Genomic DNA, 24679 nt, shown 5'->3' with positions numbered 1-24679 from the left:
GTAAGGGAAGAGACACCTAGAAAGAGGTGGGGTCTCTACAGATTCCCCCAGATAGTCCGTTGGGGCAAATGTTAGGGTACTGGGAGGATGCTCCTTGCACAAGGAATAAGGACAAACATAAAATTATCAAATTCTGTTGTTTTGTTTGTACTAAGGACTCAATTAGAAGGCCATCTGTTTTCTGTCTAAGAGGAAGACTGAGTCTATCAGGCCCTAATTTTTTATGTGGATGACAAAAGTTCTAGTGCACTGGAGGAAAGGGATTATACTCTTTAAGACTGAGGAAACATGAGATCTTCTTCAGTCGCCAAGGACTCCCCCTTGGGATGCCTTTTAACCACTGGAATCAAGTCAGATTGCAAGATCTAAAAACAAAACAAAACCTGATCTGTTTTGTAATACTGGGCTCAATACTCCTTAGGAGATGAGGAAAATGGCTCATTAATGGGACACTAAAGTTTAATACAGAACTCTTCTGTAAGAAACAGGGCAAATGGACTGAGGTACCCTGTGTCCGGGCTTTTCCAGGCTTTCATGGGCCTAAACCAGGCTCTAGAACTGAAGGTCCCTTGCAGAATGTGTTTGCCCAACTGAATTTTGGCTAGTAACCTCCCTCTTGATATATTGGATACGTAAACAGGCCTCTTCAAGATAAACCCAGGTTTCTGGAAAAGCTGTATGTGGGGGCTTCTCCGTCATTCATTTCCTGGATTAATGACTATAATAATTGGCGCCAATTGTCTGTGGTTAGTCTACCTCAGGAGGGAGACTTTAAGGAATATTCCCAAGCAGCTGCCGAAATGTCTTTCTTTTGTTTCAGGGAAATTCCCTGTTTTCTCTGGCCTGACACAGACTTCATATTTCCACTTTGGTGGTGGTGGGAGGGAACAAAGATCAAAACCATGGCGTCTGCTCCTCTCTCTGAGCTGACAAAGTTTAGAACCATGAATCTTCTTTCTCTGCCTTCTGCGAGCACCTTACCTCTTCTGCCTTCTTCTCTCCCTCCTGTTTCTGCACCACGTAGGGCGTGGCCTGCATGACTGATTCCATACCCTCCTCAGTGCCTCCAGCACCATTGGCTCCTCCCCACCACCTTTGATGTCAAGAAGCAAAGAGCACCCGCTTGGACGCCCACTTCAGATTCCCCCACTGGTGTCCCAGGTGAAAACTGACAACTGGGAACAAGTGATTCACTTTTAAGTGGACACAGGCGGAACACATTCAATGTTTAAACTTATTTAAGTTTATTGTTTTAATTAAGATAGATATGTATTTAGACTTATCAGCATTAAATATGAAACTTATTCTCCTGGCCAGGGTGTTCAGCCAATTGAACAAAATTTTCCCAATGTAGACCCTGATTAAGACAATAATGATCCTGGTAACAGGGTTAAGATGCAGGATTTAAGAGAGCTAATGATCAAAGCAATCAGGCAATCAGCTCCAAGATATCAGAATGCCAGGAAGGCTTTTGGGATGCAAGAAGAGAAGGAGGAAAACCCCAAGTGCTTTCTTTTTTTTTAATTTTTTTTTCAACGTTTTATTTTTATTTTTGGGACAGAGAGAGACAGAGCATGAACGGGGGAGGGTCAGAGAGAGAGGGAGACACAGAATCGGAAACAGGCTCCAGGCTCTGAGCCATCAGCCCAGAGCCTGACGCGGGGCTCGAACTCACAGAACGCGAGATCGTGACCTGGCTGAAGTCGGACGCTTAACCGACTGCGCCACCCAGGCGCCCCCCCAAGTGCTTTCTTAAGAGACTTAGGGATCAAATGAGGAAATACTCAGGCCTAGATCCAGAAGACCCAATGTGGCAGGGTCTCCTGAAGGTTAATTTTTCACTAGCAGTTGGCCTGGTATTGCCAGAAAGTTACAGAAGGTGGATGGAGGGAATGAGAAGTAGATAGAAGAACTGCACAGGGAGGCACAAAAGATATTTATCTGTAAAGAGGAATGAAGAGAGACAAAAACAGAAAGCAAAGATTATGGTAACTACTGTGGAGAAGATGTTTGAAAGGAAAGGGGGAAACAGAGGACCCCTGGGATGGAAATGATGAGGAATCAAAGGCAAGAGGAATATAGCTTAAATAAATCTCCTTACAGCTTTCAGCCCACTGACAGACACCTGAAACATGCAGGACATGACGTTCCTCCAACTCATGGCTGCCTTAATGCCTTAATGTTTTTGTTTTATTACGTAGGTTTACTGAAGGTCAAATAAGCTTGTGTTATCTCCGTTGCAATTGGTTAGCAAAAATAACACTTAAAATGATGGCTAATTCTGTCTCAAAAGTTTCGTGGGTAGATAATTGTTAAGATAGCTTTCAAAGTCTTTGATAGCCTGAAACCTTAAAGTTTTGCTTGCACAATAAATGGGATTAAATTCATTGGATATCTAATGAGATAAAATGCTAAAGCATTGATTACTAAACATAGGTTTGCTTTTAATTTCTTATTGTAGAGAAACGAAGGCTATTTGGGTTTGTTGGTAACATGCTTTGTACTTAATAAACTCATAAATTTGCCATCTAAAGAATTCTAATGTAACAGTTCACAACTGGTAACTACTTGGTTTTCACTGAAGACAAAGGTTTCTAAGAGATAAAATTCTTCTAAGAGTTAAAATTCTGCTGAATGTCATTAAGATTGATGGAAATAAGGAAAGCAACTCTGTATGTAAAAGTAGATGTGTAAAAAGTATTTAAAAAAAATGGAAATGGGAGTGCCTGGGTGGCTCAGTTGGTTGAGAGTTTGACTCTTGATTTGGGCTCAGGTAATGATCTCACGGTTCATGAGTTCGAGCCCCGCATTGGGCAATGCACTGACAGTGTGGAGCCTTCTTGAGATTCTCTCTCCCCACCCCCCTGCCTCCTCCCTCTTTCGTGTGTTCTCACTCTCTGAAAATAAATAATAAATAAACTTTTATAAATAAATAAAAATTAAAATTAAAAAATTCAAATACACTTTTTTTGGAGGTAAAAGAAAATAATTTGTCCTAAATGAGACTGGTAGTTTGGAGAGGAATGGCTTGGGACAAAGTCTAAATGCAAAGGAATGTTTTAGAACGTTTGTGAAGGGAAATCTTTGGAAAGGAATTTTATGTGTGGTCAGGACGGACTAAGGCTAGAATGAATGGATTTTAAAAGTACACCGGTGAGTCATTTTGCTACACTTAGCCCAGTGGGTGCTGACTTGTACCAATCTAGTGACCTTAAAATGGACACCCCACATGGCTGGAACATATTTGTGTTTGCATTGCTGGAAAAAAAAAAAAGGCAGGGGAATAGACCTCAGCTTTGACCCTTTTACCCCCTTCAAGGCTGATTTTATCCTTGGTGGGGGTGGGAAATGGTTTTCACTGGCCTTTTAAGGTTTATTTGTAGGGGCACCTGGGTGGCTCAGTTCGTTCAGCCTCCGGCTCTTGGTTTTGGTTCAGGTCATGATCTCATGGTCTGTGAGCTCGAGCCCCACATTGGGCTTGGGATTCTCTCTCCCCCTCCTTTCTGCCTCTTCCCCTCTTTCTTTCCCTTTCTCCCTCTCTCAAAATAAATAAACTTTTAAAAAATGATAAAATATATTTGTAAAGAGGAACAGTTTTATTATATTCAATACATAAATTACTGTTGGGCCAACATAAAATTAATGCATCCCTTGACAAAAAAAAAAAAAAAAAAAGCAGTCTTGGTTGGTGACAGTCAATAACTCCAAAGTCCAGCAGGCAGGAAACGGAGGGGTAGGAGAAACCGGGGAAGACGGCTCAGCTCTCAGCCTGGGTGAGAGCAACTACACCCAGCACCTCACAAGACTGACAGGGCTTTTGGCTGCTGGTCTCATAGCCAGCCAAAACACGGGGCCAAGAGATGTGGCTTCTGCTGGCCAACAATCAGCGTCCAGAGGTAAGGTTTCTCCTGGCCAGCTATAGGAAATTGAGAAGAAGGATGCCTTTCCCTCCTTTTTCCTATAGATGGGCAATTCCCCACACAAGGCTAATATTCCTTTGGGATGCATTCTGAAAAACTGGGATGATTCTGATCCACAAACCACAAAGAAAAAGCGACTCATTTTCTTTTGCACCAAGGCCTGGCCCCAATAGGAATTGGAGGAGGAAACCTGACCGCCAGAGGGAAATACCAATTATAATGCTATCCTACAGTTTGACTTGTTTTGTAAACGTGAGGGGAAACGGGGAGAAATCCCCTGTATTCACTGTTTTGGGGACTTAAGAGAAAATCGAGATATGTGTAAGGTTGATCCTGGCCTATTGGCAACCCTTTCCAAATGTTCACAATGATGAAGGGAGGGAACTAAGAGCCCCTTGCTGTACCCAAAGCAGACCTAGAGAAGGAGGAAGGGGTCTTTAACCTCAACAGCCTCCTCCTTGGGTCCTGGATCTAAATATCCAGACTTAAAAACGTGCAGTTCTGCTCCCCGCTGCCCACCTTATCCAGACCCTCCCCGTAATGCAGCAGGTGTGTTTCCCCTACAAGAAGCTAGAGTTCTGGAAAGAGAAACGCAGGGAGGAACCACCATGATAAGACTTCAAGTACCCTTTTCATTGCAAGATTTTTTTTTTAATTTTTTTTTTCAATGTTTATTTATTTTTGGGACAGAGAGAGACAGAGCATGAACGGGGGAGGGGCAGAGAGAGAGGGAGACACAGAATCGGAAACAGGCTCCAGGCTCTGAGCCATCAGCCCAGAGCCCGACGCGGGGCTCGAACTCCCGGACGGCGAGATCGTGACCTGGCTGAAGTCGGACGCTTAACCGACTGCGCCACCCAGGCGCCCCGCATTGCAAGATTTAAGACAGGTAAAAGAATTAGGTAAATTTAAGACAGGTAAAAGCATAGGTAAATTATCTGGATCATCAGAAAATTTAGAGGCTTTTCAGAATTTTAGGTATGTTTTTGATACAATGCTTTTGTTGAATCAGACTCTTAATGAGACAGAAACCTGGTGTTCTGGCAGTGGCTGAAAGATAGGGGAATGAACAACTCCTTAATTATCATGGGACTGGAGGTCCTATAAGGATCTCCCAGTTCCCTACTGGGATTTGGGCAGTTCCTCCCCAAGATCCTAGTTGGGACTATGATAATCCCATTGGGGAATGGTGTCGCTGCCACTTTCAAGCTTGTGTTTTGGAGAAATGAAGGAGGTGTAAGGTTAAGCCCTTAAATTATGCTAAATTAGTCACTATTTGACAGACACAGGATGAGAGCCTGGTGGCCTTCCTGGAAAGGTTAAGGTTAAATCCACGGCTATCTCCCCGGATACTCCCTGAACCTAAGGTGATTCTAAAGGACAAGCTTGTCACTCAATTGGCCCCAGATATTCAAAGGAAGCTGCAAAGATTGGCTGTCAGCCTGGAGGAACCTTGGAGGAGCTCTTATGAGCTGCCAGTTGGGTATATTATGACTGAGATCAAGAGGAAAGTAGGGAACAGGAAAGGAGTCTTTAAAAAAAAATCTAAGGCCTTAGTCACAGCCTTACAATGTCATAACAGACATTCTGCAGGTCCTGGCACCAAGTGCCATTTATGCGGCCGTTCAGGGCACAGAAGATGAGAATGTCCTCAGAGGGGACAACAGAAGTCAAAACCCCATAAGCCATGCCCCTTGTGTGGAGACAGTCACTGGAAAGTCTGAATGCTCTTGGGGACCTCAAAGACTAGTGTCCCTGAAAGGAATGGATGGGACCTGTGGCTCTTCATGTTGTCTCCCCTGAACCAACTGAAAATTGGAAACCCAGAGCCTCAGGTAGCTGGAAACAGAAGGAAAATGCGTTGAGTTCCTTCTTGACGCTGGAGCCACCTTTTCTGCCCTCTTCCCACTCCCGGCCAACCATCCAAATGCAGCGTGACAATTACAGGCGTCTCCAGAAAACTTAGGATGAAATTTTTCTCTGAGCCAATGGGGTGCATATGGGGAAATTTTTTTTTCACGTTCTTTTCTGATGATGCCAGAGAGCCCCACTCCCTTGCGAGAAGGAGACATTATGACTGAATTAGGTATTATAGTGCTATGAGCTCCAGGACAGATTAACAATGACCTAAATTTATAGTAATCTGGATATCCAAGATCAGTTTTTCCTTGAGGTAAAATTAAGAACACCTCATGGAGTTGTTCCTAAGGAAACTGGATGGCCAAAGGAAGATTTGAGGATTGAGAACCACAAGCTAGTTCAAATGCTTAATTCTTCTAACTGACAATAACACAAGATCGAAATAAATTTGGAAGAAGGAGGAAAAACTATAAATTTTAAAAAAATGAGTAGACATGTCAGGGATTTTGGATGGCTACAATGCCTCTTTACTTCCCATGGTGTGACCTCCTTCCTAGGAAGCATTGCATTTGGAATGTGAATGCCTGTTGGTCTAATATTCTGTCTATAGGTCATTTGTAGAAGCTGTCGCATATGCCAGAAAAAGAAGACATCCAAGAAAATTTTGCTAGCCCAGATGTTCCAAATACCCTCCCATTGTTTCAGACCTCTGGATCGACCTCTGAACTGCCCTGACTGCCATACCCCATCATTGCCCCCTTTCAACAGGAAGCAGTTAAGATCAGTCATTATTCCAATTCCAAATGGCAGGAGTCACGTGTTCAAAGAGGGGCATGTGATAGGAAAAGACAGGATTCAGTAGGCAGAGAGGGAAAGGTTAGGACCTGAGCTCCCTGGGTGGAAAAAAAAAATCCCACACGTAGTTTGGAACAATGCTGGGAGTGTCTGACCACAGCAAACCTCCTAGGGTGTAAGGTTCCTCTTAAGAAACAAATGTCTGTGTCTTGGGCCAAAAATAACTTATTATTTTTGAAAGATAAATCTGACTGTGAAGATGAGGGCCAACATTTGCTGAATATGTTTGCGAGACCTCAAAAATTAAGGACATATAAATGAAAATGGAATCAGCTTAGAAGAGAAGGGATTGTGAGAAGGGACATGATTCATGTTCAGAAATACTAATAAAAGCTGTGCTATCTAACTAACAACAGGTTTGCAACCTATTAGAAATAGGTACGCACCTCTCCCCCTCCCCAGTGGAGTCCCAAACCATTAAACACTCCACTTTCTGGATCTTCCCCTCCGTTTTGCGGGCTTATTTTCACAGTCTTTGCAAAGAGCATGTGCCAAAGAACAAAGGAGGGGACTGGAAGTTTCTGCGTCACCACAGGAAATGCACGTTTGTTCCAACAGACTACTTTTTGCCTTACGTGGACATAGGTGACTTCTAGGTAAGGCTGTGACCTCTGCGGTATTCAGCCAATGAGGAATCAGGGGAGGGACTAGCACGCTGGGAGATAAATTGTCTGCTGCACACCTGCTCTTGCAAGAACGTTGGTTAAAACCTCGCCTCACTGTGCTCTGAGTCTCTGTGTGCCTCCTTTGATTGGCTCAGTGGGCTTAGTTCTCACACTGACTGCAGTGATTTCCCTGCTGCACCCCCCACCCTCACCCTTCAGAGTCAGTGTCAGGCCTGGGAACAGCAGGGACTGCCCCTCCCCTCCTGGCCCCCCACTTCCAGGATGGGGTCCTTGCTACACTGCTTTCTGAGATTTTCCCCCCATGACCCACGGCCAGGGCACCTCCCCCACCATGCAGCCCAGGCCTCCCCTTCTCCCCCTACTCATTACTCATTAACTGGAAGGAAAACTTGGCCCTGTTGGGTCTGATCTGCCCCATGGCTCCTTCCCCCACTCCCCTGCACCCCTGACTCAAGCTCAGGAGAGACCTGAGCATCAGGGACTCCCACCCTGGAGGATGCAGGGGCAGACTGGACATTCACAGCCATGAATGTCCCTCTGAGCATTGGGTGACCAGCCAGTGGCATGGGGCAGGCAGAAGGCTCAGGCTGGTGCCCTGCACGTGGTGAGGCCTCACTGCACATGGACTGTATGTTTATTGTTTCCAACACCTACTCCTTCTCCTCCTTACCTTGTTTTGGGGACTGTCCCACTAGGCCTCCAAGCCAGGGTCCCCCATTTTCTACCTCTCCTGTGCACTCACCATCCCAGTCTGTCTGTTGTCTGAACCCCTGTGGTCTGTGGCCTCCCTGCTGCAGAATCACTTCTTCCAGCCCATGTACACACACAATATCGTATTTCATTCCCTGTGAGGTAGGTACTTGTATTATCACACCCATTTTACAGATGAGGAAACTGAGGTTCAGAGAAGTGAATTGACTTGCAATGGGCTACACTTAATCTGTCTTCTGTCCTGCACACACGTGCACAGAGACATGCACAGTGACACATGAGACCCACCTGCCACAAGCCATGAGCCCCTACTCACCAGCAGGGGTGTGACCATCTCCCCCAGCAGCCAGCAGCAGCAGCAGGAGGCCCAGGCCCAGCTGGCATGCACTGCAGGGCTGTCTTCACCTGTGGCTGTGCCCCAGCCTCGTGAATGGGATGTCTGTCCATCCTCCATGAACACAGAGGACCGCAAACCATCTCCTCCAGGCCTGAGCAGACAAGGTCCTGAGACACTTCAGGGCTGGGTTGCACGCTTGGGTCCCTGAGGGTAGGGAGGAAATCACAATTGCTCAATAGTCCTGGGCTTCACATGCTGCAGACAGGCACCCATGGGTCCTGGGGTTCGCCCCTCTCCTTTCCCCACTGGCCCTCCTCTTCTTCCTGTCCTCTCACCCCCAGGCTGGCTCTATCTCAATCTAAGTCATACAGACTCTCACACATTCCAGGGGCATCTAAAGATGTGACTCAGGTAGGGATGGAGGAGAGAGGCCACAGTTTTTCCCTGTGGCTGCTTCATTCCCTCGTGACCAAATATTTATAGAGCATCTCCTGTGTGCCAGGCATTGTTCGAAGTTTGAGGGCACAACATGAAAAAGAGAGACAAAAGTCCCCGGTCTTAAGGAGCTCCCATTTTGGGGTGAGAGACAATGAGCCTAGTAAAGAAGAAAATACTAGAGTGTTTGAGATGGTGGTTAGGGAAGTGCAAACTACAAGAGTGCTTTTTGTGTGTGTGAGTGTGTCCAGGTGTGTATATTGGGTCCAGTGCATGTGTGCGTGTGTATGCTGTGTGTATGTGTGCATGGAGATGAGTGCAGGGGCAGGCATGTGTGTATGTGCACCCATGCACACATGTGGGTGTGTGCAGGTGTGTGTATGCAGGTGTGTGTGTATGTGTGGGGTGTATGAGTGTGCATGCATGTGGGTGCATGTAGGTGCATGTGCATGTGTGGTGTGCATGACTATGCATGCACGTGTGTGTGCATGTAGGTGTGTGTGCATTGTGGTGTGCATGAGTGTGCATGCAAGTGGGGGTGTGCATGTAGGTGCATGTGCAAATGTGTGTGCACGTGCATAAGTGTGTGCATGTGTGGTGTGCATGAGTGTGCATGCAAGCAGGGGTGTGCATGTAGGTGCATGTGCATGTGTGGTGTGCATGACTATGCATGCACGTGTGTGTGCATGTAGGTGCGTGTGCATGTGTGGTGTGCATGAGTGTGCATGCAAGTGGGGGTGTGCATGTAGGTGCGTGTGCATGTGGATGTGCATGAGTGTGCATGCAAGCAGGGGTGTGCATGTAGGTGAGTGTGCATGTGAGGTGTGCATGAGTGTACGTGCATGCAAGTGTGTGCAGGCGCAGACACACATACGCCTGCATGTGTGGATGTGTGTACATGTGCATGAGTGTGCCTGTGAGTGTGTGTGTGCATGCGTGCATGCATGGATGCAAGTTCAAATTGGAACTCACGGACAGGCGGTGTGACCACCAGCCGCTAGGTTAACTAGGCTGAATCCAAGGCCTGGGAGTCGTCCCGGGGGCACCTCGAACTGGCCTGAGTAGCCCTCTTTCTCTTTTCCCCCACATCCCACCTTTTCGCAAGCCCTGGCCATTCAGTCTCAACGTCTGATGTGAACCCAGCCGCCTGTTTCCAGACCCACTGCTGCTGCCTTTGCTAAGTGCTGTGGGCTGTCTGTGCCCCTCCCCCGTTCATTTGGGGATGTCCTGATCACCTACATGATGGCCTCTGTAGGTGGGGCCCTGGGGAGGCGGTTAGGTCAGGAGGGTGGAGTCTTCCTGAATGGGATGAGTGCCCCTGACGGGAGACTCTCTCCCTCCCTCTCTGTCTCTGCCATTTGAAGACGTTTGAGGACCCAGTGAGAGGGCCACTGTCTACAAGCCAGGAACAGAGCCCTCACCAGAGCCCGACCAAGCTGGCACCTGTGTCTCAGACTTCCAGCCTCCGGAACCCTGAGAGATGCATGTCTGCCGTTTGAGGCGCCCGGTGTAGGGCATCTTGTTACAGCCGCCAGACTGCACTAACACACTAGGGCATCGTCATTTCTGGCCTGACCCTTGCAGTGGTTTCCAGCTGGACGTTCTCTCTGCCTCTTGCCACCTCCTAATTCATTCTCTGCCCTCTACAAGTGTGAACTTGTGTATTTGTTTCCTTTAATTTATATGGTTTAATTTAATTTACTATTTTCTTTTATTTTAGAGGTGAAATTCACAAAACGTAAAGCAACCATTTCAAAGTGAGCAGTTCAGCGGTATTTAGGGCATTTCCACAGTCGGACAACTCTGGTCCCCAGACGTTTTCAGCGCCTCGGAAGGTAAGCCCATACCCATAAAGCAGTCCCCATCCCCCAGGCCTCCCAGCCCCTGCCAACCACTAGTCAGCTTTCCTGCTCTATGGAGTTACCTGTCCTGAATAGTTCAGGTATTTCAGAAAAGTGGAAATACTCAACCTGTGGTCTTTTGTGTCTGGCTTCCTTCACTGAGTATAATGTTTTCAAGTCTCAGCCAGGTCCTTGCTTGTTAGGGCTGAGGAATGTTCTAGTGCATGGACACATCCCCATTTTCTTGCCCATTCACGCACTGAGGGATGCTTCAGTCGTTCCACCTTTGGGCTACTGGGCGAAGTGCTGCTATGAGCATGCTCGCACGTATATTTGTCTGGGTACCAGCTTCCAAGTCTTTGGGCACATAGCTAGGATTGGAATTGCTACCATAAGCTTTCCAAACACATAAGTCAGGCTTCATGTCTTCCCTGCTTAAAATATTGCAGTGGCTTCCCACGGAGGCCTCAGGGGCTAGCACATTATGCCTCGTGGCCCAAATCCAGCCATCCCCCTCTGTGTGTACGGGAGTGGCTCACTTTAGTGAGCTGCAGATACCCACCAGGGGCTTCCCTCTCTGCCTGTTCCCCACTCTGCTCCCAGTGCCCACCTCCCTGACTCACAGCCAACATCTCACCACGTCCACGCCCTGTGCTGGTCATACTGGCCGCCACCTACATGTTGGAGAATCCTGTGTTGGTAACTACAGGGCACTGAGTGAATGAATCTCATCTTGGGAGTTGGTGACTCAGCAAGTTGCCTTGCCTTTGACAAGCTCATCCAGAAGAGAAAGTAGACCTTGGGATGGAAAGGTTGGCTGGGATCTGGGTATCACTGGATCAGAGAGAAACGGACCTTGGGGTCACCTCCTACTGCTTCCACCTTTCTGGATCTCCAAACTGCTCCCCCTTGGGTGAATCCCTTATCATGGAGAGAACAGCTCTGGTTGCTGGGCATAGAGGATGCCCCCCACCCAGGATGGCCCATCCCAGGTGAAGAAGGCATGGCGGGACACAAGTTTCCTCTCTTGTTTTACAAGTACCTTCATGATCTCCTTGATTTTATCTTGGCCCTCAAACCTTAAGATATTTACTATCTGGCCCTTTATAGAAAAAGCTTGGCCTTCCCCTGAGCTTAGAGTAGACACAAAGTGATCTTCACTATCTTGAAGTCCATACCCTGTGCTCACTTGGCCTCAGGCATCTTGAGGACTTTGTACATACTGTTTCCTTCATCTGGAATGTTCTTTTCCAGATTCTCCATGGCTGGCTCCTCCTTGTCATCTCTGTCTTGGCTCAAGAATTCTCTCCTCACAGGAGATATCCCTGTCTTCCCTGACCATCTGCATTAGTCACGGCTCTCCAGAGAAAAAACCAGTAATATCTCTATCTGTCCATCCATCCATCCACCCATCCATCCATCCATTCATCCATTTATCCATCCATCCATCCATCCATCCATCCATCCATCCATCTGTCTGACCATCCATCCATAAATCCACCCATCCATCCATCCATTCATCTGTCCATCCGTCCATTTATCCATCCATCCATCCAACCACCAATTTTGCAATCCACCCACCCATCCATCCATCCATTCATCCATCCATCCATTTGTCTGATCATCCATGCATCCATCCATCTACCTGCCCAACCATAAATTCATCCATCTGTTCATCCTTCCATCCATCCATCCATCCATTCATCCATTTATATATTCATTCATCCCTTCACCAACAAACCATACATCCATTCATCTATTGCCTACTATCTATCATCTATCTATCTCTATCATTTAACTATTTATATGTATTATCTATGTATGTATGTATGTATGCATGTATCTATCTATCAATGATCTGTGTGCACACGCGCATACACACACACACACACACACACAATTTATTTTGAGGAATTGGCTCATGTGACTATCAGGTTCAGCAAGTCCAATATTGATGGGACACATCAACTCCATGCTATCTTTAGCATGTGAGTTTCAAAGATCATGTCTGTGTTGTCACAGTCTGGAACCACAGGTGCTCAAACAAAAAAATATCAATGTATTAAAAACAAAAGGAAGGAAATTAATCCCAGGGCAGAAGAAAGGGAGAAATTGGCATGAAAAACATGACAAGAAGGACATGAAGGCGGGTGGGCGGGCGTCTGGTCAGAGGTCACCTAGTGAGGCTGGGACACCTAGTGAGTGGTGAGAATTTTTGAGTCTCCCCTTGACAGGGGTGCCTGACATGCTGGAAGGAGCAGGGGTGCTGTGAATCTATTTCCCCTATATTCAGGGAATGGGGAGGTGGGGACCACAGGTCCTGGGGTCTTAGGGGAAATGGGCTGAGAAGGGGTGACTGGCAGGCTCAGGGATTTTCCCGTGATGACCTCATCTAGAGTCAGGAACTGGATCCCACCCTCTATAGACCAAGACTTACTAGTGGTGTTATTAATCAGAAGAGGCATCCAGGGGCCCAGTTCCGATCAGCAGACAGTGAAACCATTTGCCTGTGGCTGCTGCCCCCATGCAGCTCAGGTGATGCTGCGACCACAATATCCCCTGAACCACCCCCCCACCTTCAGCCCTTGATTGCTGACTCATGCCTTCCCCTCCCTGGCTCACTGATCGACAGTGGAAACTCGCCTGTTCTGCCTTGTATCATCACCTCCTGGGCAAAGCCATGTGGAATGCACACAAAGTAGTGAATGGAGTTGTAAGCGAGCTGCAGATGAGGGGCAAGTGGGGAGAAGGTGAGTACAGGTGGGGAGAAAGGTGAGGAGGCAGAGGATCCAGGTGGGAGGAAGGTGAGGAGGCTGAGAACCAGGTGGGGAGGCAGGTGAGGAGACAGGATCCAGGTGGGGATGAAGGTGAGGAGGTGGAGGACGAGGTGGGAAGAAGGTGAGGAGGGGGAAGATCCAGGTGGGAGGAAGGTGAGAGGGCAGAGGATCCATGTGGGAGGAAGGTGAGGAAGCGGAGGATCCAGGTGGGAGGAAGGTGAGGAGGCAGAGGGTACAGGTGGGAGGAAGATGAGGAGGCGGAGAATCCAGGTGGGAGGAAAGTGAGGAAGGGAAGGATCCAGGTGGGGATGAAGATGAGGAGGGGGAGGATCCAGGTGGGGATGAAGGTGAGGAGGCAGAGGACTGTGGAGCCCTCGTGCATAAGATGCTCGTGAGGGCTGGGGTAAAGCAGGTGAGGATACTGGTACCCACACAGTGGATGAGAGAAGGATGTAGGTGAAGATACTGGTGAGGACCCTGAAAAAGAGGCAGAGGACACACAGGTCACGATGCAGGTGGAAAGAAAGCAAGTAGGTGAGCACTTGGCGCAAACGCAGGCTCACTTCAGACTACGTGCAGGTGCAGTGCAGGTGCATGTGGGCACGGGCTCCCCGGGGGAGGAAGCAAACGTGCAGGTGATCCACAGGGAGGAAGGAGTTGCAGGGGAGGAAGCAGGGGATCACAGCTGCCTCTTCCTCCCTCTCCGAGACCTTCCGACTTTGGGAGACACATGAACTCTCAGAGAAGCTTTATTGTGGGGACTGTGGGCAGGGGTCAGTTGGGACAGCCAAAGACAACCATGTTCTCAGCGAAGTTGGCCAGGTCTTGACACAGCTTCTCATTCTCCTCATCCTGGCATTCATCAGACTCTGGCCACAGCTCCACCCAGGTGTCCTTCCTGATGATGTAGCTGATGCTGCGGGGAGGACGGCAGGTCAGGATCAGGGCAGGGAAAGCATGGGAAGGGGCGACTCACTGCGGGGTGTGGGGCATGCACAGGGCTGACACTCACTTGGGTTTCTCTCCCCACAGGTCGGCGGACATGCCCCACATGAGGTAGTGTTTCCCCTCCTGCAGCTTCAGGGCTTCTCTGCACTTGATGTGGCTGATGAACCTGCGCTCCTGTCCAACCCGCACCTTATCAGAGCCTGGAAGGGACAGAGAGGGACGCTGAGTGGGGGAGGGCAGGGAACCAGCAAGAAGGAAGTGGAAAGACAGAGCACAGACCGCAGGGCTGACCTGATTTGATGATCTGCTCGATGACCATTACGTAATCATCAAAGTCTTCTGACAGCTCCTTCTTGAGAAGCCTGGTCTTGTACACTGATGGGGGAGGAGGGGAAGGACGGTGGGGTCACGGGCAAGGGGGGCTGCGGGGACCCTCAGCTGCAGGCGCACCTGGGCGTATGGCGTCCCCAAGCAGACACATGCAGGGTCACAGCCACACGTGCAACAGTCCCTGCCCCCCAGTAACACACCTGCCACATGTCTTCCCACAACAACCACGTCACACAGCCACACAGGGCCATGTGCACAATTACACTCACCACAGTGGAGTCCTATGCATAACCTCCCATCCACTATCCCCCACAAGCACTGTCTCTCATCTCCATGGCTTGGCACGACTACAATGTCACACACACAACGGGCAGACAACCATATCCGCACTCACACTGGCTGCACACCCGGCCGACTCATTAGCGTGGCTCCCCATGCACTCATGGCCCCTCATAACACATTTACACCCACACACACATCGGCTGCAACCACAGCCTGACGTATAGCCATATGCAGCCAGGGGCACTCACAGCCAGTCACACACACAGCCATGGCCACACAGTGTCGCTCACCCAGGCACCCACGTGCACGTGCCCACTCACCGTAGCCTACTCCTGGTTCACAGGCCTTGTCTAGACGCTCATCCAGGGTGATCTTTTCATCCATTGGGTGCATGAAGCAGTTCTCTGTGTGGTGGATGAGTGGGGGACATGGTTGTATTACACGCGATGTCCAGGGCCCCCCGCCCCTGGGTCCGTGTGAGTGTCCACTGGGTGTGGGGCCAACACTTCCTGAAAATTTTGTGTCCACCCTCACCACATCGGCACACGTCTGTGTGACAGTGCTTGCTCCGCAATCCATCTTTTTTGTCTGGGTGGTAGAACCGGATGCAATTCTCATCTGTGGGCAGAGTGGCAGGGAGGTGTCAGAGGGCTAGGGCCTCCAGCCCAGAGACCCAGGGGCTTGGATTCCCAACTCCAGTGCCTCAGACCTGGAGAGGCCAGGTCCCCAACCCTGGGACCCTCAGGCCCCCACCTTGCACGGATCCCTTGGACCCTCAGGCCCCCCAGGCCCCCCAGGCCCTAGGTGGGCTGCTCACCCAGGTTGTAATAGGAGTACACCTTGACCGACCCAGGCTGGATAAGCCCCACGTTGAAGTACTGGTGCACCTTGAAGGTCAGACAGTCCTCCTGGTCATGTGAGATCTGGGGGGAAGGAGGAGGCTGGTCAGTGGGGCAAAGGTCGTGTGAGATCTGGGGGGAGGAAGAGGCTGGTCAGTGGGGCGACAGGTCGTGTGAGATCTGGGGGGAAGGAGGAGGCTGGTCAGTGGGGCCACATGGAACGGAGCCCAGCATAGGGTCCTGGGGGTTGAGACAGTGGTGGAGAAAGTGAGGGAGCAGGAGTCTCCACCAAAAGACCGATGAGCACTTCAACACAGCCATTTTCCACTTATCCAAGGCTTGAAGCTACATTATCCCTGTCAGCTTCCTTTCCTAGTCCAGTGTGGCCATGTGATTGAGTTCTGGCCACCAGACTGCTGTCTCTGCCCATAAAAACATCCACGGTTAATGGTACTGAATGCGATATTTAAAAGTAGTTGTTGGGGTGGCACCAGGAGGGCATAGTCGGTTAAATATCCGACTCTTTATCTCAGGTCAGGTCATGATCTCATGGGTTTGTGACTTTGAGCCCCACATTGGGCTCTGCTCTGACAGCACAGAGCCTTCTTGGGATTCTGTCTTTACTTCTCTCTGCCCCTCCCCTGCTTGTGTTCTCTGTCTCTCTCAAAATAAATAAACATTAGAAAATTGAAAAGAAAAACTTATTGAGAGGGTAGATCTTAAAAGTTCTCATCACACACACACACACACACACACACACACACACACACACACGCGTGCGCGCGCATGCATTAAAACTATGTGAAGTAATAAATGTGTTAAGTAAACTTATGGTGGTGATCATTTCCCAATATACACATACATCAAATCATTATGTTATGCACCTTAAACTTACACAATTTTATATGTCAATGATACCCCATTCAAGCTGAAAAAATAAAGACAAAGAAAGGGAGAGAGAGAGAAACAGAAATAGATATGCATAGACAGGTGTACTTGGAGGAACAGGCTAGCACTTAATGAAGTTGGGTAGAGAGTATATGGAACTGTGTTTTACTGCTGTGCAATTTCCCTGTAAGGTTGGAATCCTATAAAAATTTAAGTGCACAAAAACTCCAGTACAAGAAAACGTCAACCACTAGCTCATGCACAATCCTCTTTTCTTCCAGGGAGGAGGGGTCCAGCAGAGGACTCTAAGATCCTAGGAATTGCAGAGCCCCAAGAAGGAATGTGAGCAGATCCCTGACTTAGTGTGTGGAGCAGAAAACCCTTCCCTTAGCCTCACAACTGGACTTTACCTGAGTGGGAGGCACAAGACTCTTGTGTTGGGACCCTCATATTCTTGAGAGGCTTATTACAGCAGCTAGTGTTACTTATGCTGACTAATATGGGGTGAGGGGACTTTGGGAATTTTGGAAGTTAGCAGGGGCATGTGAGGATAGGGAAACGGAAAGATGTAAGTAGGGGAGAGGAGGAAGCTCAAGTCAATGTTAGAGAGGAAGGCAGTGACAGAAAGTCAGATGGAGAGCAAACACGGAGAGAGAAAACCCAGGGGGTGCGGAGCAAGCAGGATGCTTTTCAGCACTGAGCACTTTATTTTTTAAACCCAAGTGGCTCCTTTCAAAAGTTGTTTAGGACTACGATGAGAAGTTGGAGGAAGCAAGTGTAAAATGAGGTTGGGATGAGACTGGTCAGAAGGTAAGCTGCTTAGAAAAGATGAGAGGACCTGGGTTGTCCACCTTCTTTTTATGCCCCTTCCGTCCATCACCCAGCAGCACAGACCCCTCACTTTCTAGACTGGGCCTGGTGTGGCCCAGAAGGAGGCCTGCCTGGTAGATGTCAGATCCCCATTGGAAGCCTTACCTTGTCCAGGTAGATGGTGACGGTGTTCTTATTGTTCATGTCACACAAAGAGAGGTATCTTCCAATGATGTTGCTCAACTGGGGAAAGGTAAGATTTGTGAAATCGTCCTCAAACCCCTGCCCACTGATGCCAGCCCCCAAGCCCAAGCCCTTCACACCTGGTGGAGATCACCAGTGTCAGGAGAAAAGCCAGTCATCATGGATACATCCAGGATCGACATGGTAGCATCCTGGTCTCCCAGGTACCTGAATAGGGCAGGGAGAGGGCACTTGGGTCCCAGGGTAGGGTCAGCCCTGGGGCACAGTGTCTGCACAAGGGGGTCTGGTCAGAGACTGGGGTTACTGGTTCCCACACAGCAGCACAGAAGGATATTAGATTGTGGGAAACACTCCCCAAATGGAATAAAGGAAAGGCAGTGTCATGGTCAAGGTGACTAAAATCTTAGGCTCTGGAGCCCCTTTGCACGGGTTCAAATCCCAGCTCCATATGACATTTGATGAGTCACTTGACCTCTCCATGCCTCAATTCGTCCAGAAAATGCAGACGAGAAAATGTTACCATGGCCTAGCTCAATAACACCAGGCCCCCAGCACCAGGGTACAGCAGTCGTAATTGCATAAAGTACGAATACAAATCTTGTCTCTGGATCTCGAGTCCACCAATCATTGTGCAAATCACAGACACGCATCACGGTCAGTGACCAATCACGTCATTCCTTTCGAAGTCTGTCTGTGATGGGTCACTGAGCAGTTCATACACAGACAGCAAGGCCTGTGGTTGTGGTACTTCCTTATCTCCCAGGGATAAGCCGCATGACGTTTCACAAAACTGGTCAACTGGCAGAGGGATCTGCCAGCCAAGATGAAAGGCAGCAGAGAAATGAAGACACTGGAGGTAAAATTTGAAAGCACAGAAACGGAGTTAGAGAAGGAACAGCAGACTGTGGGAATGTCACCCTTGCTGCCATTGGAGGGACCGACCAGCTGTCTTGTGACATCGGCCGCTCAAAAGATTAGAGTTGGAAGGTGACCTAAGTTAGAAGGGAGCGTGACAGTTCACTATGTCATAGGAAAGATGCCTGCTCAATCCCTACCCCAAGTGACACAACAGAAGGAAGACCCACAGGACTTTTGGTAAGTGTTTTACAAAGGAGAACAAGAATTGCTTGTTATCTCCATGTTCTAATGTTGTAGTTTACAGCATGCTAAACAAATTCTCATGTTACTGTAATTTCCATTTCTCTGTACCTTCCTAACTGGCAGTTTGAGAGTTCTGAAGCTGTGATAAAATGCTTTAAAGGTCATGCAACAATGGCAACTTCCCCCACTGATTTGTTGACACTGCTTGAATAATTTCAGGTTATGGGGCCATCGCTCGTGTTGGACTGCCAATGCAAAGTGAGGACTGCCTGGGGTACCCACCTCCTGGCAGGTACTTCAGACAATACCAGATGCACAATATGCTCTTAGAAAGGATTAGGCCATGGAAAGGAGAAGTCTTGCTATAGACAGAGGAATGGCCAAGATGACCCCCAGTGACCCATCACTTACCTGGTACAGATGTCAAGGATCATGGTGTCCAGGGCTTCCTGAGGCCTCTTGACTAGAAACACAGACAGAAAAATGGGAGGGGGGTGTCCCTGGGTCCCAACTCAGGAAGGAGGCAGACATTAGAATGAGGGCAGGGGAAGGGTAACAGGTAGGGTCTTAACTCTTTTACCATCTTCAGGAGCTCGTCGTACATCAACCCTGAGGTCAAACTTCTTGCAGGTGTGGTTGCTTTTGAGCTTGGCATGGTACATTGTCACCACCTGGTGAGATCACAGGGCAATGCAGTGTCAGCCCACTTGAGTTGAGAAGAGGGTCCCTTGGGGCCAGAGGGGCTGAGAGAAGGCGGGCCAAGCTGGTGTGTGTTCCTGTTCCTTACCGACAAGGTGCCTTGTCCTTTCCCTTTAGCTGTTACTACAAAATCCTCATTTTTCTTGGTCTGCAGGGAGCAGGGAGAGAAGAGAGAGGATTTGGGAACCAAGCCTTCCCCTGGTTGCTACAGTCATATGCCCTATTTCTTGCCTGTGGCAAACACTGCTTGTTGTGGAGGGGGACGGCAAGGGTTTGGCTAGGCAGTTGTACCTCTGCTGACCGCTGGAGGCTAGCAGATTCCCACAAGATTCTGTACTTGATGACAGAGCTGTGGCTGGGCAGTTGGATGGACACATCCAGATTCAGATCCTTGTGGTCAGGGACATCCTTCTGGAATTGGGCCAAGGCTTGGAACACCATGTAGGTGGCCTAGAACCCATGAGAAAGAAAGAGGGTGAGCCAGGAGACTGAGAAAGTGGTTAGAACCCACTGGGGAAGAAAGAGACTCAGATCAGAGGGAGGGGGCTACTGGGACTATAGCTTAGGACCCCCTGCCCCAGAGAAGGTGAGGATAAGATTAGGGGTTGTTAGACACTGACGACATGTTCTTGATTCTCCAAGGGACACGGGTTTAGACAAGATCCTGGAAACACTGAGAACAAGTCTAGAATCCACCATAAATTGCAGGCATAAGACTGAAATTGAAACTGAGAGTGTGCCCAGGCCCATCCAGAGGAGAGTCTAAGACAAGGGTTTGGAGTCACTGAGAATGTATATAGAATCTGTTTGTGTCAGAAGAATGAAGTTGGAGCTTGGGAACACTGAACATATGGTCTAGAATCCAAAAGGGATACTGAGAATGTGACTGATAGCCCTCCAGAAAGAAAGGGGTTCAAACTGGAGCCGGAAGCCCATATCCTAGAACCCACCTTCCAGATGGAGAGATTGGATGATGTGCTAGAATAGCCAAGAACATGGGCTAGAATCCAGAGTAAGACGAATTAACACTAGGATCCTGGTGGAACTGAAAAAATGGTCTAGAGCCCAAGGAAGATATGAGCTAACACTGGGAGCCAGGTACAACTGAGATCCTTTTCTAGAAGCCACCGGAAGATATGGGCTAACTCTAGGAGTCTGTTGGAACTGAGAACCTGGTCTAGAACCCAGAGGAAGATATGGGCTAACACTGGGAGCATCCTGGATCTGACAACATGATCTTGAACACATAGGAAGATATGAGCTAACACTTGGAGCCAGTTGGAACTGAGAATATGGTCTAGAACCCATGAGCTAATACTGGGAGACTGGTAGACTGGAGAAGCTGGCCTATAACTCACAGGAAGATTGAGCTAACACTGGGAGCCAGATGCAACTGAGAACATGGTCTACAACCCACAGAAAGATGTGCGCTAACACTGAGAGCCTGGTAGGACTGAGAAACTGGTCTAGAACACACTGGAATATATGAGCTAACACTTGGAGCCTTGTCGAACTGAGAACATAGTCTAGAACACACAGGAAGTTAGGAGGTAACACTGGGAGCCTGGTGGAACTGAGAACATGGTCAGGATATGAGGAGCCTCAGATCAGAGCTTGAGCATTCAGAGTGTAGTCTAGAATATGCCAGTGGGATCACAACAAAAAAAGCCTGATCTCTCAAATCCATTCCAGCCACTATGGTTGCGGGACAGAAGGACGGCCCCTCTTGGTCTTAACATCTTCTCTGAAAAGCCAGTGGGAAGCCAGAGGAAGTAGGCATTCAGGTGCATGGGGGATATGAGGTCACTTGCCTGGGTGGAGCCATATCTGTGGAGAATACCTCCGTATTCTCTCTGCTCTTTGAGCCAGTTTGCGACGGGAAGCACAGAGTCAAATTCTTTGAGCACCAGCAGGGCCAAGAGGGCATAGGATGTGGCCTCCATGCTGTAGAGCTTCTTGTCAGGCTCCTCCCACTGTGTCTTCTCTGCAGAGAAACCCCCCAGTCCCCCATGCTCACTGCGCTGTCCAGTCTTGGGATGGCTCAAAGAAAACTCAGAAAAAGACTCACAATAGACTTCTTGGTGTTCAGGTGTCCTGACTGACATCCAAGGCCCTCAATGTGCTGGCTCCTGCCTCACTCTCTTCTTTCATTAACCTTCACTCTTCCATTTCAATTCTCAACTGCAGCCCCACTGATCTACAGGAGATTCCCTAAACTTTCCATGGTCATTCTTACTTGCTGGGCCTTTTCATATTCTGTACCCTCTATGTATTCCTGGTTAATCCCATCCTGCACAATTCAGCTTCAATGGCACCCCAAGAGTTTGTGAGGCCCTCCCTCTGTCTCTTAAAACATCATGTGCTGTCCTGTCCTAGCACTGTGATGCTCTATAGCAATCTATTTACTCATTTGTTTCCTCAACTGGAGTGTGAACCATGTTGGCAGGGGCTGTGCTGTATTCACTGCGATGTCCCAAGTGCCCACGAAAGCACTTGTGGCAGAGATCATCATTAAAAAGCATTCCCTCCTCAGGGACACCTGGGTGGCTCAGTCGGTGGAGCTTCCAACTTTGGTTCAGGTCATGATCTCACGGTTCAGGAGTTCAAGACCCACATCAGGATGTCTGCTGTCAGCACAGAGCCAGCTTTGCACTCTCTGTCTCCCACTGTCTCTGCCTCTCCCCTGCTCATGCCCTCTCTTTCAAAATAAATGAACATTAAAAAAAAAAACAAAAACACTGCTCCCTCCTCCTGGGCACACAGTTGCAATGCATCTCCCATATGTCTTTGCAGGCAGGTGCAGCCACATGACTGAACTCTGGATGATGGAATGGACACTGGCAATGTTAGGGGCCCCTTCCATGCCTGGTCTACCTCCCTTAAACAATCCACCTGACCATTTCCCCTTATGCTTAGATGGAGTGGATCCCAAGCACCCCGTGGTGGCAAAGTCATGAAAAGATAGAGGCCCAGATCTCCACACGACTGTCTGGAAGAGAGCTGTCCACCAACAACAAGCTTCCATTGTGCTAAACCACCTCAGTATATGTACTGACATATGTTACATCAGTGAGTGCAAACCTGATGCAGTATATTACCTGAGCCAATGATTAAGTGCTCACTATGTGCTGGGCACTGTGCTAAATTCCCTATGGCATTATCTTATCTAATCCTAATTACCCTTGAGATAATGACGACAACAACATCGGAATAGAGCTCTCACTGTATGCTAGACCTTCTACCTGCCTTACTCCTTCAATCTTGTCAACCACCTATGATGTAAGTTATCTTCTTCAGATGAGGTCCAGGGAGGGTCAGTGACTTTTACAGAGTCGCACAGTGAGAATGTGGCAGAGGGGGATTTGAATTTGGGTCTGTCTGACCTCAGAGCTCACATCTTTTCTCCTGTGTCATAGCAAGTGCTCAACACACACTTGTTGAATGAATGATGCCACGTTCTTGTGTAGCTTACAGTGAGGATTTCTCACACCTCAGACCCATTCAGCCAGCAGGGCTTAGCACCATCCACTCCAGCTCAACCAGAAGCTGCCCGTCGTAGCATAGCTTAGAGCCACACATGCCAGCTCAAGATGACCACCCCCAAACCCTGGCCATGCATGCCTCTTTACCTCACCAGGCTGCCACTCACCTTTGGCTGTGCTCAGAAATTTTTTGAGGAGGTCTTTCTCCAGTCTTCCTAATTGGGCCAAGGCATAGCCTGCAATGGCCACAGAATACGGTCTCCGCAGGTTCCTGTAGTGGGCTTCAAGATAATCTCCTGCTTTATCCATGCTTCGCTCCAGGCTCTATAAGAAACAGGATTGGTGGGGCGCCTGGGTGGCGCAGTCGGTTAAGCGGCCGACTTCAGCCAGGTCATGATCTCGCGGTCCGTGAGTTCGAGCCCCGCGTCGGGCTCTGGGCTGATGGCTCAGAGCCTGGAGCCTGTTTCCGATTCTGTGTCTCCCTCTCTCTCTGCCCCTCCCCCGTTCATGCTCTGTCTCTCTCTGTCCCAAAAATAAATAAACGTTGAAAAAAAAAATTAAAAAATAAAAAAAAAAAAAAGAAACAGGATTGGTTTCCCTGGTAAGGTGGATATTGCTGCCACAAAGAGCTGGTAAGGATCACACAAATGTCAATTTCTGGGTGCGAAGATGGTTTCTGTCCCTGGTACATATTTGTTTAGGATGTTTTTTTTTTTCTTTTTTGGGGGGGGGGCAGGTTTCCAGACATTTTAGTATGCATGAACTGCCTTGTTTCTGAGTAACTCTGATGTGCCTGGGACAGTTTATATATCCAGTGGTGTTTTGGTAACAGTTAAGCACCAGCTCTCCGGAGTGTGTATGGGGGCCAGGGGTCTGTTTTATCGCCTGCCAATTACTGTGGTGTAAATGCTCCCACTGTGGGCAATTTCAAGCTACGAACGTAATGGCCCTGAACATAAAGGGGAGAATATGTATGCAGATAGACACTCATGACCTAGCATGACCCAGCTTCAGCACCCCACTGGGAAACCTCTTCTCTAATCATCAGCTTCACAGCTAACACTTACTGTATGGCAGTCACACAGGCAATCGCTGAACTTCAGGATCCTATGGGGTTGGCATTATTTTCATCATCATCTCTACTGCACGAATGACAAGATTGAGACCCAGAGAGATGATGGAAGGAGGAAGACATGATGTGCAGCGTCCGTGAACTTTCTTGGTGTAAATATTACCGTGGCCAATTTCAAACTATGTGGAGTCAGTGAATGCAGAGTTGGGGGGAGGGGGGCAGTAGCACAGAAGTAGATAGCATTTCCACCTTATAGGTACATAACCTCGAGATGGATAGATTTGTCATAGATAATGAGGGAAAGTAATAAAACAATCAGGAAGTGATGAGTTTTGAGTGTTTCTTACCTTTGCTTTTAATGCTTAGTGTTTAGTCTAAAGTCAGTTTACATAATTTGCTTGAAAAGAATGATTGTGTTTAACAACTAGCTTGTGAAAGTCCTGGAAGTTTAACGGTTGGCTTTCACAGACTGATCCCAGCACACTTTTTTTTTTAATGTTTATTGGTATTTGAGAGAGAGAGAGAGGACAGCAGCAGATAGACAGAGACAGAATAGAAGCAGGCTCCAGGCTCCAAGCTGCAAGATGTCAGCGCAGAGCCCAATACCAGGCTGGAACTCCCTAACAGGGAGATCATGACCTGAGCTGACATCAGAGGCTCAA

At 48.5% G+C, this 24679-nt stretch overlaps 1 protein-coding gene across 1 annotated transcript in view; it reads right to left on the bottom strand.

Annotated features, from left to right (window-relative positions):
* Positions 1-14095: 14095 nt before the first annotated feature.
* Positions 14096-24679, bottom strand: part of LOC147583829 (complement C3-like) — a 45253-nt gene continuing 34669 nt past the window's right edge. The window contains exons 28-41 of the mRNA XM_086699303.1: positions 23113-23269; positions 21275-21447; positions 19755-19913; positions 19552-19611; positions 19345-19435; positions 19176-19227; positions 17783-17870; positions 17625-17702; positions 15740-15845; positions 15457-15540; positions 15243-15326; positions 14602-14685; positions 14375-14510; positions 14096-14278 (exon numbers count right to left, since the gene is read on the bottom strand). Of these exons, the coding sequence (XP_086555429.1) occupies positions 14137-14278; positions 14375-14510; positions 14602-14685; positions 15243-15326; positions 15457-15540; positions 15740-15845; positions 17625-17702; positions 17783-17870; positions 19176-19227; positions 19345-19435; positions 19552-19611; positions 19755-19913; positions 21275-21447; positions 23113-23269 (1494 nt within the window). The 3' untranslated portion in view covers positions 14096-14136. The remainder of the gene's footprint in view (positions 14279-14374; positions 14511-14601; positions 14686-15242; positions 15327-15456; positions 15541-15739; positions 15846-17624; positions 17703-17782; positions 17871-19175; positions 19228-19344; positions 19436-19551; positions 19612-19754; positions 19914-21274; positions 21448-23112; positions 23270-24679) is intronic.

This window comes from Puma concolor, chromosome A2, assembly GCF_028749965.1.
Source record: "Puma concolor isolate L17-30 chromosome A2, mPumCon1.1.hap2, whole genome shotgun sequence".
Taxonomy (NCBI): Eukaryota; Metazoa; Chordata; class Mammalia; order Carnivora; family Felidae; genus Puma; species Puma concolor.
This window is presented reverse-complemented; position numbering and strand designations above follow the sequence as displayed.